The sequence below is a fragment of the Schistocerca piceifrons genome, chromosome 3, assembly GCF_021461385.2.
Source record: "Schistocerca piceifrons isolate TAMUIC-IGC-003096 chromosome 3, iqSchPice1.1, whole genome shotgun sequence".
Classification (NCBI taxonomy): Eukaryota; Metazoa; Arthropoda; class Insecta; order Orthoptera; family Acrididae; genus Schistocerca; species Schistocerca piceifrons.
Window position 1 is genome coordinate 84,188,437 of NC_060140.1, and position 13,232 is coordinate 84,201,668.

The 13,232-nt window shown below is 37.2% G+C and overlaps 1 protein-coding gene across 3 annotated transcripts in view; it reads right to left on the reverse strand.

Annotated features, from left to right (window-relative positions):
- Positions 1–13,232, reverse strand: part of LOC124787840 (nuclear receptor coactivator 5) — a 152,466-nt gene that overhangs the window by 64,187 nt on the left and 75,047 nt on the right. For all 3 annotated transcript variants that reach the window (XM_047254784.1, XM_047254782.1, XM_047254783.1), the window contains one exon: positions 7,821–7,970. In XM_047254784.1, the coding sequence (XP_047110740.1) occupies positions 7,821–7,970 (150 nt within the window). The remainder of the gene's footprint in view (positions 1–7,820; positions 7,971–13,232) is intronic.

The window sequence follows — 13,232 nt, forward strand, 5'->3', positions numbered from 1 at the left end:
CACTTCTGCAACAGTATATTTATTTTCTTCTCTTTACCTTGCACTTTGTAATATTTCTATAACCGTTATTATTTAATAGCAATTTTGCATTTTTGTATTTTTTAGATTCTTTGTTCTGATGATGCCTCATTAGAGTCTAAACTGTCATAAGACCACCAAATGCAATTAACACATTCAGGAATAGAAAAGTATTTTTAAAAACCTACTGGACGCTCGCATTTTACTATGTGAAATTTCACTGAACTTACAATGTCAGCAGAAAACTATAAGTTTGTATTCTCCATTGTTTCCTTTACTGCTTGTTCTACATACAGCAGGCAGGCTGCAATGCTGTCTCAATCTTTCTTCTGCTACTATCTCTCTTACATGTCCTTAGAATCAAATAACTGCAATCTCATTTTTGCAGGAGAGTGATTTGATAAATCTGGCAAATTTCTCTGGAAGAATAGAATATTTTTGTTATACCTTCATGGTTTGTAAGTTTGACTATTCCAATCATCACACATAGAATTTCAACAATGTACAATGCACAGTTCCTTGTTGACAGCCATCTTAATTGGTCAGTGTTTCAACTGTAATTCAAAATGGAGTAATCCAAGTTCTATGCTGTTATTAAACATTTTCATTTGAAGGGTTGGACTCCCACACAAATCAAAACAGAATTGGATGAAGATCATGCGGACTCTGCACCATCACTGAAGACCATTTACTTTAGGATTAACAAATTTAAACATAATCAGGCAAGCTCTGAAGATGAAGCTTGCTCCAGCCATCCGATTGAGGTCACCATTAAGCAAACTATTGACAAAATCTATGATACAGTAATGCAAGACCACAATATAAAAGTTCATGAGAATGCTGAGACTGTAGGCATCTCAACTATGTGAGTGCATAGTATCCTGTGTGGAGAATTTGCTATGTAGAAGCTGTGAGCAAGGTGGGTGCCACTATTGTTCACAGTCGACCAAAAGTGCATCGGCCACATTTCAGCAAAGACCATTTTGTCAGTTAGCAAGGTGATGGCCACTGTTTCTTGGGATTCTTGAGGAGTTACCCTCATATATTACTTGGAAAAAGACACGACTATAACTGGAACCTATTATGTTTCATTATGGGATCATTTTAAATTTGCGTTGGTTGAAAAATGAGCAAGATTCACACCAAAAAAGTGCACTTTCACCTGGATAATGCACCATCCCACACATCAGTGGTAACAATGGCAAAAGTACATGAACTGCGCTTTGAATTGGTTCCTCATCCACCATATTCACTAGACTTAGACCTGAGTGACTTTCCAGTTCCCTAACTCGAAACTTTGGCTTGCTGGGAACAAATTTCCATAAAATGAGAATATGATAGTTGCGTTCACCAAGTATTTTGCAGAGTTTCACAGAATCAATTTTTGTAATAGTATGAAAAAGCTGGAGGATCACTGACCAAGTGTATATCTCTATGACTGTGTCAAGAAGTAAGGAGAGTTGCTTACAAAACAATTTTTTTTATCTGACTTATCAAACCACCCTCATACATGATACAAATAACTTTTTGCTTTCTGTATTTTGTTCCTGCTAATTCAGAATTTCAAAAGAATGTACTCCAATCATTAATGTCCAAAGCTGTCTCTAAATCCACAAGTGCTTTAATTGGCAATGCCGCTCTTAACAGACCTATGTATTTCTTGAAGTGTCCCAAAACAAGACACTTCATATCTGCAGTACTATCCAGAAGCAGCACCAGGTAAGATTTTTTCCTTCCTCAAAGTGAGAGGAACTGTCTGTGGTCATCCTTCTGAATCTCTTGAGATAACTGTGTGTATCTTCAACAAATATCTGAAGACATTTCCTAAAGAGAGAATTTGGAACTCTCACCAAGTTGTTTTAGAGGATGAAAGCTGAAGTATAGTAATTCAAGAAAATATAAAGATAATGATAAGTTGCTATCATTACTACCTTTCTGTAACTATACTTAACATGTGTTTTTGTCAGGTAAGCATTGCCAGTGGTGATGGTGAAGTTTTTTGTGTAGTTGAATTCACAATTTTTTCCCTTGAGTCATGGGTGAGAAGTTTCCTGTACCTTCATTTCCATGTATAAAAGGGTAATTGTGTTGGTTATTTGTGTCATGTTAAAGGGTTTTTTCAAGTAACACACAGGGCTGTATTTTTGAATGTGGTATTATATGTAAGTGAAAATATTTGTTTGTGTTGTACTGTTATTTGTTTGAGGTACTCCCTGGACAGTGTGCGATTCCTGGACTTTACCAGAAGACACCCTTACATTACAAATATGCTGTGGAGCTTCCAACACAGCATGGATCGCTGAAGGGACACTTCAGAGTAGGTGATGTTGAGAATGGCTAAGGAAGAATGTATACTCAGAGATGTATAGACGAAATCAAATAGAGAAGCTGTCTGTCTGTTTCAGAGCAATTCAGGTATCCACACTGAAAGTACATTTGTAACTGTTTGCACAATAAATGTGATAAAGAATAAACAACGCTTCAAGTTTAAAACTTAATTAATATATTTTTACACTTTTGGCACCTAGTATACTCTCAGTGGTACTACTTTGCACTTACTTTACCCAAGTGTTACCCGATTGCATTTTTCATTAATTTTTTTTACAGCTGTGCAGTAAAACCAGTATAATACGTAGCTTGTTCACAGCAATTTCAACTTTATTTTGCTCAGACTGGCAGAATGACTGACTGGTTGACTAATCGATTAATAGATAAGCTGATGTAAGTTCGGTAACAGTCAATATCAAACTGTGTGATAAGTAGTGTAATTTGGGAAAAAGTTCCCCAAGGCCATCACAGATTTTGATGAAATTTTATGTTAATGTTCACACTTGTTCTCAATGAACATTGGTACAATTTTACTTTCAGCAATTTAATGCTTGTAGAGATTAGTCATTTGTTTGACCCTATAGCGCACCTTTCAACAGTGCATCCCCCTGAGTTTTCGACAATTTTGAGAAACAAAATTATGCCATCCTGTACAACTTTGTACATTCTGTTGCATGAAATAATAATTAAAAAGACTTTGTGAGCAATTTTCACATAGACAATTTGAAGCAAAATCAGCCAAAAAAATGTCTGCCTTGAAAAGATGTTAAATTTAGCTTTTTATATGGTATGGATACGTGCATGAAGCATCTGAAACTTTTCATGTGATACTCAAAGTCTTCAACTATAAAATATTATTCTCCTACTGCCTTCCAATAATTTTCAAACTCAAGTTAAATTTGAAGATTTTTTTTTGTAAAAATGCCAAAAATGGGTACTTTCAGCCCACCCTGTCATTAATGACAAAGTGTTTTCTACAAACACTTTTAAACCATTCTCATTACAAACATCCTAAAAAATAATGACAAGGTGACGGTGCAATGAAAATGTGTCCATATTCTGCTGGTACTCAAATATGACATTTCTTATTTTTTACAATTGTTTTGTAGTATCTAAAGAAAGTAGCAGCACATGTCCTAATGAGGAGGAAGTGAGATTGAATCAGAAAATGAAAAATTGCAAAAAAGTTGTCTTTTTTATTTTTGAACATATCTAACATGTTCAGCTCTATAGGATTCTTTTTATAAAAAGTGAAAGGTAATTAATAATCTAAGATTTCTCTCTTTTGTGTCTCGAATAATTTGAGGTAGTCACTTGAGTTTCTCAGCATGGCTGTTTGCAATCTGTGAAAAGTGTCCTGGACCAGAAGCTCCATCATCTGCAGCTGCTGCTATTTCATACAGCATGATCCACAGATATTACTGTGTATCAGCATTATAACCACAACAATCAGGTCACTCTGGACACAAAGCAAATGGTGGTAGATGAATTTAATGAAGAATTATGAGAAAAACTTTGGAGTCTGTCAGGCCAATATTGCTGCTTGAAAGTCTCTCAGGTATGCAGTCGGATTGTTTGGTCATTGTAGAATGAATTTTTGATGGTGTAACGTGCTGTCATCAGGTTCCCCAGGTATGGACCATGCAATGTGCTCGCTGCAGTTGTGGGGGTAGCTTGCACTCCGGAGTCGAGTGGCAGTCCTCAGTCTGTGCTCCACCTTTGCCATGCTCTGTGTTCTGTTTCCACTGCGTTTGGAAAATTTTCAGTGCCAGAGCCCACAGTTGACTACGTTGAAATACACTGTCCTCAGTAGCTGGCTTTTGATAGCGTTCTTGCATAAATAGTTCCAATAGTGGAATGTGTTGTGCATAATTTTTGTATCTTCGTATTTCATTTTGCAGTAGGGTTCAAGGCCATGTCCAGCAATTGCTGATCTTGTGGGCTGATGGAAGTCGGTGTACATTTTACGTTCCACACACTTTTCTTCGTTTGTGCAAATGCTTTGTCCAACATTTACATTCTTGTGCTCGTGTGGTATGTAACACACTCCACATTTCTGGAGACCCAGGTCAGTCCTTAAAAGGGACTTCGTCTTTGCCAGTGGGCGGTACACACATCTGATATTTTATTGTAAATTTCTGTTGATCTTTCCAGATAACTTGCCTGCATCTGGAATGTAAGCTATCTTTTTCGGCTGGCGTTTGTAGGGTATTGGCTGTGGTTAGATCTTTTGGTTGAAGGCACACTGAATTTGGTGTTCGCTATAGCCATTTTCCTAGAATACATCCCTGAGGTGGTCCAGTTCCAGTTTTATACTTTCTTCATTGCAGATAACATGAGCTCTGTGGACCAGTGTGTTGAGCAATCCTTCCCTTTGCGATGGGTTATAATAGGTAGAGTGAATGGTCAGTGTGGGTTTTCTTCCTATAGACATTGTGTCCCAGTGTTCTGTCAAGTTATCCTCGTACCGGAAAAATCAAGAATGGCAGCTGACTGCTTTGCTCCATCTTCATGGTGAACTGAATTTGGTTGTGGATAGAGTTCAGGTGTTGAAAGAAAATTGAAGCTCATCTTTCCCATGGGGCCAAATGATAATGCATCATCAACATACCTGTAAAAGACTGTTGGTTTTAATGGTGCTGAGTCTAGTGCCTCATCCTCAAAGTCTTCCACATGTACATTTTAGTCACCACAGGTGACAGAGGACTACCCAGAGGCAGGCCATCAGTCTGTCCATCAAAAAGAAAATATGTGGATGTAAGCCCAAAACTAAAAAGTTTGGTGAATGAGGACCCAAATTACTTTTCAATAAGTTCCAGTGATTCCTCGAGTGGAACTCTGGTGAAAAGTGACAACACTGGAACTGACCATGAGATCTGAGTTTGTCATCTGAGTTTTCGGTGACGTTCCACAAACTGGACCAAGTTCTTGTGGTGCTCGAATGTGCCAACCAACGGACTCAAAACTAACATCAAGTGTTTCACAAGATGGCACGTTGGCATTGCTATTTTACTCACTATTGGTCTTCAGAGGCCCATTTTTTGCATTTTAACAAAAATCATCAGCTTTTTCCTCAATTTGTGAATTCTTGGAAAGCAGTAGGGAAATAAAATTTCATATTCGAAGACCTTTTGTTGGTAAGTTATCACATGCAACATAGGTTTATCATGCACTTCCTTCCATAGATATAAAAAGTTAAACTTCACATTTTTTTCAAGCAGTTATTTTTTGGATGACTTTGCTTCAAATTATCTACATGGAAATTGTTCATTTAATCTTTTTTGATATCATTTCACTTAAGAGAATGCAAGAAGTTGTACAGGATGGCCTAGTTCTGTTTCTTTTAAGAAAATATTGCCAGACATGTTACGCCTCAAAGTTTCCAAAAACTCTGGGATACACTGTCGAAAGCTCCATTATAGGGGTCAAGCAAATGACTGAACCTACACAAATATCAAACTGACACCCACGACACTATACCAACGTTTTTTGGGAATATGTGTAAATGTTCACACAAAATTCCATCAAAGTATGTTATGTTTATGCAGGAACCTCTAAACCACTTGGTACGTAATCATCCAATAGTATTACAGAATGAAAGAAGATAATGTAAAACATCTATATAAAGCAAGAGCAACACCAAACTTTGCTGACTGTGCTTTCCATATGAGAAACAAACACATGGCTCAATATTCTATGAACACATGGCTCAATATTCTATGTACCTACAATGATGCGCCAAAACATTATGATCACTGCCCACCACAAGTTTGAATGGCACATGGTGACACTGCAGGTAAGTGACGTGGTAAAGGAAGTATATAAGCAGAGCAGAGACTAACTAGGAATCCTTCTAGCAACAGCACAGGGACCCGAATGGGGAAATCCACATAAGCAAGAATGGGTAGATTGTTATGCCCACTGGGAATAATCATCTCGTAAATGGCAAAGCTGATCAGCTGCTTGCTCGCTGTCATGAGCATCTATGAAAAGCGGTTGAATGACGGTGAAACCACAAATAGGTGACAAAGTGTTCGACATCCATATCTCATCACAGAACATGGAAGGTGGAGGCTTGCTGCACTGCACTGAAAAGAAGGATAGGTGGTGCTCTGTGGCAGATCCGTTAACAGTGTAAATGCTGGAGCAGGAACAAGTCTTTCAGCACACACTGTTTAGTGCACTTTCTTGAACCTGGGGCTCCCCAGCAGATGATCTCTATATGTTTCCATGTTGACCCAACAATATTTTTTACAACTGCAATGGGAATAGGATCATCGAGACTCGACTTTGGATCAATGGAAACATGTTGCCTTGCCAGATAAATTGTATTTCTTCTTACACTACTCTGTCACCCAAGCAAATGGCTGCTTGAACCATGCAGCTGCCATGAGTACAGGCTGGTGGGGACAGTACTACGCAATGAGGGACATTCATCTGGGCTTCCATGGGATCTGTGGTAGTAACTGAAGGCAACAACCATGAAAACTGTGAACTAAAAGAACATTATTACAGATCACCTGCATTCCTTCAAGCCTGATGTCTTCCCTGATGGCAATGGCATCTTCCTGCAGGATAACAGTCCATGTCACAAAGCCAGAATCTTGTTACAGTGGCTTGAGGAGAATGATGGTGGACTGACGTTGATGTCCAAATTCATCAGATCTGAACCTGATGGAACACATGTGGGATGCTATCAGGCTCCAGCTCCGCACCCACAAACCATAATCCCATAATTCACAGGAACTGCATGACCTGTGGGTAGACACCTTGTGACACATACCTCCGGAAATCTACCACGAACTTTTCGAATCCATGCAATTCAGAATTGCTGCGTACTGTGTTCCAAAAGTAGACAACAACTATTAAGCAGGTGATTATGTTTTGGCCCATCAGAGTATTTGTTGCACAAAGGATTATGTAATTATCACTAACAATAAAATCAACAGTACAATTATAACAAAAATAAGATGATAATTTTCAGTAATTTGCCAAGTTATTTAACATCCTTTTTCTTTCTTTTCCACACAGTAAACAAATACATAATCTATAAAATCATATCAAAAGTAATTTTAACAGAGTTTGGAGAAACCTCATCTGATGTGTGAGATGTATCTGTTATACTATTATGTAGCACAAGCTTCCATTTCAAGAAGTCAGGTTTCTCTTCTAACAGACTAGATTAGACACGAGGAGAAGGTTGTAAAGTAGGGGGACGGAGTGGAAGTTACAATCTGATGTACAAACTGCTGTCAAGAACTGACCTGACAGATGTAGCTGACACTTTACTTGAAATGGCCATGCACTTCCTACCAATAACAAAACAAACTAAATCAGTCCCCATACACTGACTGCATTAATATCTTAACACCTAACAATTATTCATTGTTTTGACACATTAGTAACAGAATAACAGTTATTTCACCAGTTTATTGGATAAGTACAGAAAACATAATATCAATTGCATTTCTTACCCAAAACTGCCAATTCTGTCATCTCTTGTTGGACCGGGCATGAACTTATCTGTGTTTGGAAAGACACCATCATTCCCAAAACCAGTGTCTCGCCCACCATAATAACTGCGATCACGATCTGTTCCACCTTTATTTGGGTAACTCTCAAACCTAAGAAACAGTAAAAACACATCTCTTGTAATTTAACAGTCAAAATACAGAGAGAAATGGTTAAACTATTTGCAACTATTTTGGGCGTGCACACACGCACACACTAATGTTTTCACACTGGAATGCCTGAAGTTACTTCACCCAAACTCATGGCATGAGGAATGGATGAAATGCAAAAAAACATCTGGTAGTGTTAACCAATAATTGTCATGGTAGCAAGGTTATTTGGTGACAGCTGCAGTAATTATGAAAGCCCCAAAGACAGGAATATGTTGAAATAACAAAATAATTAAAAAATCATACAGAACTGTCAAATTAGTTATCAGTGTCACTAGGGTGATTGGCAATAGTTTCAATGATGGTCAGGTCCAATTTTAGTCAAATCAAATAAACGTAATTCCATAAAATATCAGGAATATTTTTTTAAGAAACAAACAGGACTCTGAAGAGCTTCCAAATACGAACAAAAAATGAAATAAACTGTTCTCTCGTGCCTTGGCTTTGGGAACTAGTCAGCATAATACAAATAACTTATCAACATTAGATAATGAGCTATTCTTAGAGAAAATAAATACTGCAAACACCACTGTGTTATTGATCTGGGTGATACATATTTCTGAACATGCAAACAATAGCATGTATTCTACATAACCTCAACTCCCAAAAATTATTTCACCAAGAAATAGGGAAAAACTGAAAATTGGAAAAACAAGAAGGTGAAGTGTACATACACTGGTTGGCTCCATGGAACCAAGGTGCAATTATCTAAGTTTGACATTGCATCTGCTTTGGGTGGGGGGGGGGGGGGGGGGGCGATCTGGAAGTTATACTATTCTTGAAGAATCAAGTTATCCAAGATCGCTAGCAATTCTTTTTATTACTTTGATCGGCTTCGACAGTTCTACACTGTCATCATCAGATCTTGTAACATTATTAGTTGTACATGCTTGTTACAATATCAAAAGTCACACAGCGATGTTGTGTCAAATAAAACATGGCAGAGACCATCAGCTTGACACGAATAAAATAACACACAATTAAAACATATAACATGTGCTGATGTATGTCAGGATAATAGCACAACGTACATGTTTTATATGTGTGTTATTTTATTTGTGACAAGCTAATGTCCCCTGCCATATTTTATTTGCTGCAGATTCACTATGTGACTTTCAATACTGTAACAAGCACGGACAACTAGTAATGTTACAAGACCCGATGATCACAGCGTAGATCTCTCAAAACCAGTCATAGTCATAAAAAACTGCTAACAATCTTGGATAACTTGATTCTTCAAGAATAATAATGCAATTACCTCTTTATGAAGGAACATTACGATTTTCTGGAAAGCATAAATTCACAATATGTTTTTGGTCTGTTTAACTAAAATCATTGCATTTCAGATAGTGGTTTTGGAAATACAATTTTTTTACTATATGGTTACAATTTTTTTATACTTTTTTGGACTTCTTAAAAAATAATTTTAATTACCCTAAACATTATGTTTTATTGCAATTCAGTACATACAGTATATCTAGGTTGCAACACACTCAAAAATCTGAGTTATCTAGTCCAAGTAGTTCCCAAGATTTAGGGAATAATGCAACTGAAAGTGTAAATTTTCAGAAACATTGTTAAAGGTAGAAATGAGTATATCATCCTCTTGACCATTTTCCTTGGATATCATTCATTTCTCCCTTCTGAACACCTCAGTGGCCATTTCTGCTGCATATTGCACTCTATCAATGAGAACCTTATCCATCTGCTGAAATTTTCTGATGCAACTTACTCCAAAAGTAAATCCGATATGCTGTAGCACTTTCACTGTACTAATGTTACCACCATTAACAGCAATAACAGAATCACAGACCCCCGTTTTAATGTCTTTTTCCAAACAAAAGCATTTTTTTGGTTTGCAAGTCCATACGAGGTTGCTGAAAGACTCATTTGGATTCTGAGTCTGCCCACGTAGACACTCAACAACTCAGGATGTGCCATGTCTCTGTAAATGGGTTTTATGACTACTGCTGGGATGAAATGTTTCTGTTTCTGGCTGTATGAAGTATTGAGTATTGGGTGTCACGTCATTTGCACTACGAATCTGGTCTGGGAGTCAGAGTTGATGTAATGCTTTGCCATCTGTTGACAGTTTGTGGAAGAAGGTAACCCATACTGCCTAAAGCATTCTCAACAAACCATCAGTGTGATTCCTAAAGGCTGTCCCATATTTTAATTGTAATTCATCAATTTTGTCTGCTAGCCTACCCTTTACGGTTTTATGACCAGAAAGTTTCTTGTTTCTCAAACTTAGTTTCGATGTCCTCAGCATGGTGCCCATTCTCTTTTGGACGTGATGCACACGTTCCTGTTTTGTGATAATCTTATCATCATAAGGCTGAGCTGCTACAACATTATTGTATGCTTTTGAATCTCCATCACATAAGAATTCAGAATAGCACACACCTGTTTCATTCATGGATTGACTGAAAATTTCAAAAGCTGCAGAAGCCATCCTTCCACTACATGTTCCTCTATAGTTGCTTTCACAGATATGTTCTACTTGGTTCACTGATTTTCACTTATAACGTTTTGTCAGAATCTAAAACTCTAGTGCCTTTCCAGTATCCGCACTGATCACCCCAACAGAATTCTTGGAACTTCTACGTACTACATGGGTTTATATTATGAAAAGCTACCGTTCTGTTTGCTACGGTGCTACAGATAGAATCAACATAATTTTGCCTCTGTAATACTGCAATCCACAGTCCTCTACATAAAAAGTTAGTAATTTTATTTGAGCTTTAAGTAATTCATGTAAATTTTTTAACTTTTTATACAGGTGCAAACAATATTTAAAAAGAAACAAATAAAATATGTGCCATTCGAATTTATATGTGATTTATGTATCATTTTATTAAGAAAATTGTAAATTTTACAATGGGGTACAAATCTGAAAACATAAAAAAATTTCTGTTCTAACTCCCCTTAAAAAATTACATAGCTGGATGTTGGCTGGAGACCTGGAAGTGCACCTAAATTCAATATCTACCAAATCAACTATTAATCTTTACATAAATTATGAAACCGTCACTAACTCAAAATACCATATTGATCCAGAATGTAGATGTTTTGTTTATTTCAGGAACATCTGTACATGAAGACTGAATGGCTAGAAAATATTACCTTCTATAGGATAGACCATAACTCAGTTGCCCCTAGCAATCTTTAGATTTTGTTTTGCCTAGCATAGTGAAAGTCAGCTGTAAACTTTAATAGAGAGTATTACCAATAAGTCAGTTGACACTAGTAGTTGAAGTTATGTTGCTTGTTGTTATCTGGAGAAAAATGAATAGAAACTTAACTACAGAGCAGCGTGTATTTGATCTGCAAACATGAGTGAAACGTGACAATAACTACAGTGATTTTTGTCTTTTTGTTTGTGGAACATTTCTCTAACATCCAATCTCCATCTTGACAAGGTATTCTGAAATTAAATTGAAGATTTGAAGAGATGGGTCATTTGCAGAGCTTCCTCATTCAGGCAAGACCAAAGTCTGTTACTATTGAAGAGTGTCTCAATGTTGTCATACAATGTTTTGTGCAATCACTGACTATATCTCAAAAAAAGTGTTTGAGTATGGAATAGCAAGAACATGCCTTAACAATTCAGGAAAAGGTGATGTGAAGACCATAAAGGCCTACTTTGATTGAAGCCCTAGAAGAAGATGAAGTATGGAATTCTGAGAGTTGTACACAACCTGACAAGAAGCCCACCTCAGTTATACAAAAGCATTCTTTGGAGAAGCAACTTTTAAGGTGAATGATAGAGCAAACAGATACAACTGATCCTATGAATGCCAAAGTGGCGACTGAGACAGAGTTAAACTTTCCTGGTGTGAATATATGGACAGGGATTATCAGCGATGGGCTAATCGGGCCTTACTTTTTTAAAGGTAATTTCAGTTCTGTAAATTACACATATATGCTTCAAGAAATGTTGTTAGAACTGGAAATGAGTCCCCTTTTTTAACATCTGCACCTAGTTAAAAAAAAGTTGATATCGTAACAAGATGCAGCACTCTGCAATGTGGTGTTATTGTGAGATACTTTCTAAAAGATAACATTGATGAATGAATTAGCAAATGAGGTACTGTAGAATGGCCTCCATGATCCCCAGACATCACACCCATGGATCGTTCAGTTTGGAATACACTAAAATATTAGGATGCGATTCTATGAGAAGGCTAGATTGCTACTCATCATGTACAGGAGATGGTGCGCAGACAAGCACAACAGACGCACTGCTAAACATGTGAGCTCTGGTCAAAAGACCTTCTTATAAAGTAGGCGACACACTTTATAAGGCATCCTTTTGATCAAAATCTTACATGTTTAGCAGTCTTTTTGTTGTGCCTGTCTGCGACCCAACACCTTCACCATATGTTGCGTAGCAATTTATCCTTCTTATAATACCATCATTATTCCATCCTGGATTTCCCATTATTTAAAATATTAGTTAATTCTGTCAAGATTTATGATGCTGAGAATTGCAAAGAATGAATTCAAGCAGAGTCTGGAAACCTACAGTCATGGAAGGTTTGTGACAAAATCTGTAAATCTGTGTAGAAAAGGTGCAGCAAGATCTGGTTAGAACAACAGAAACCACTTTAAACATTTTTTAACTCTTCATATATTTCTGTGTTGATGATAAATTTGTGTTTGCATTTGTTTAGTATTATTGCACCAAACAAATTTTTGATGGCTGAGGTATGGCCCGCCCTGTATTGTGAGCAGCTTGCAGTTTCACAGTAGTACGCAAAGATCCTCTGCAGTTGTATCCATCAAATTGTCATTAATTTCTTTATGTATTAGAGCTACTAAAACTGTCATAAAAATAAAATAATATTGCTACACATAAATTAGAATAAGTGATTGAATTTTTCAATACAATAATTCACACTAGGACCACTGACGGAACACATATTTCTTAGAACTACGTGCAGCCTGTACAGCAATCAATGTGGTGGCACCATTCAAAGTCATAAAAGCTGAACCATGTCAAAACATATATCTACATCTGCATCTACATCCATCCTCCGCAAGCTACCTGACGGTGTGTGGCAGAGGGTACCTTGAGTACCTCTATCGGTTCTCCCTTCTATTCCAGTCTCGTATTGTTAGTGGAAAGAAGGATTGTCGGTATGCTTCTGTGTGGGCCCTAATCTCTCTGATTTTATCCTCATGGTCTCTTCACGAGATATA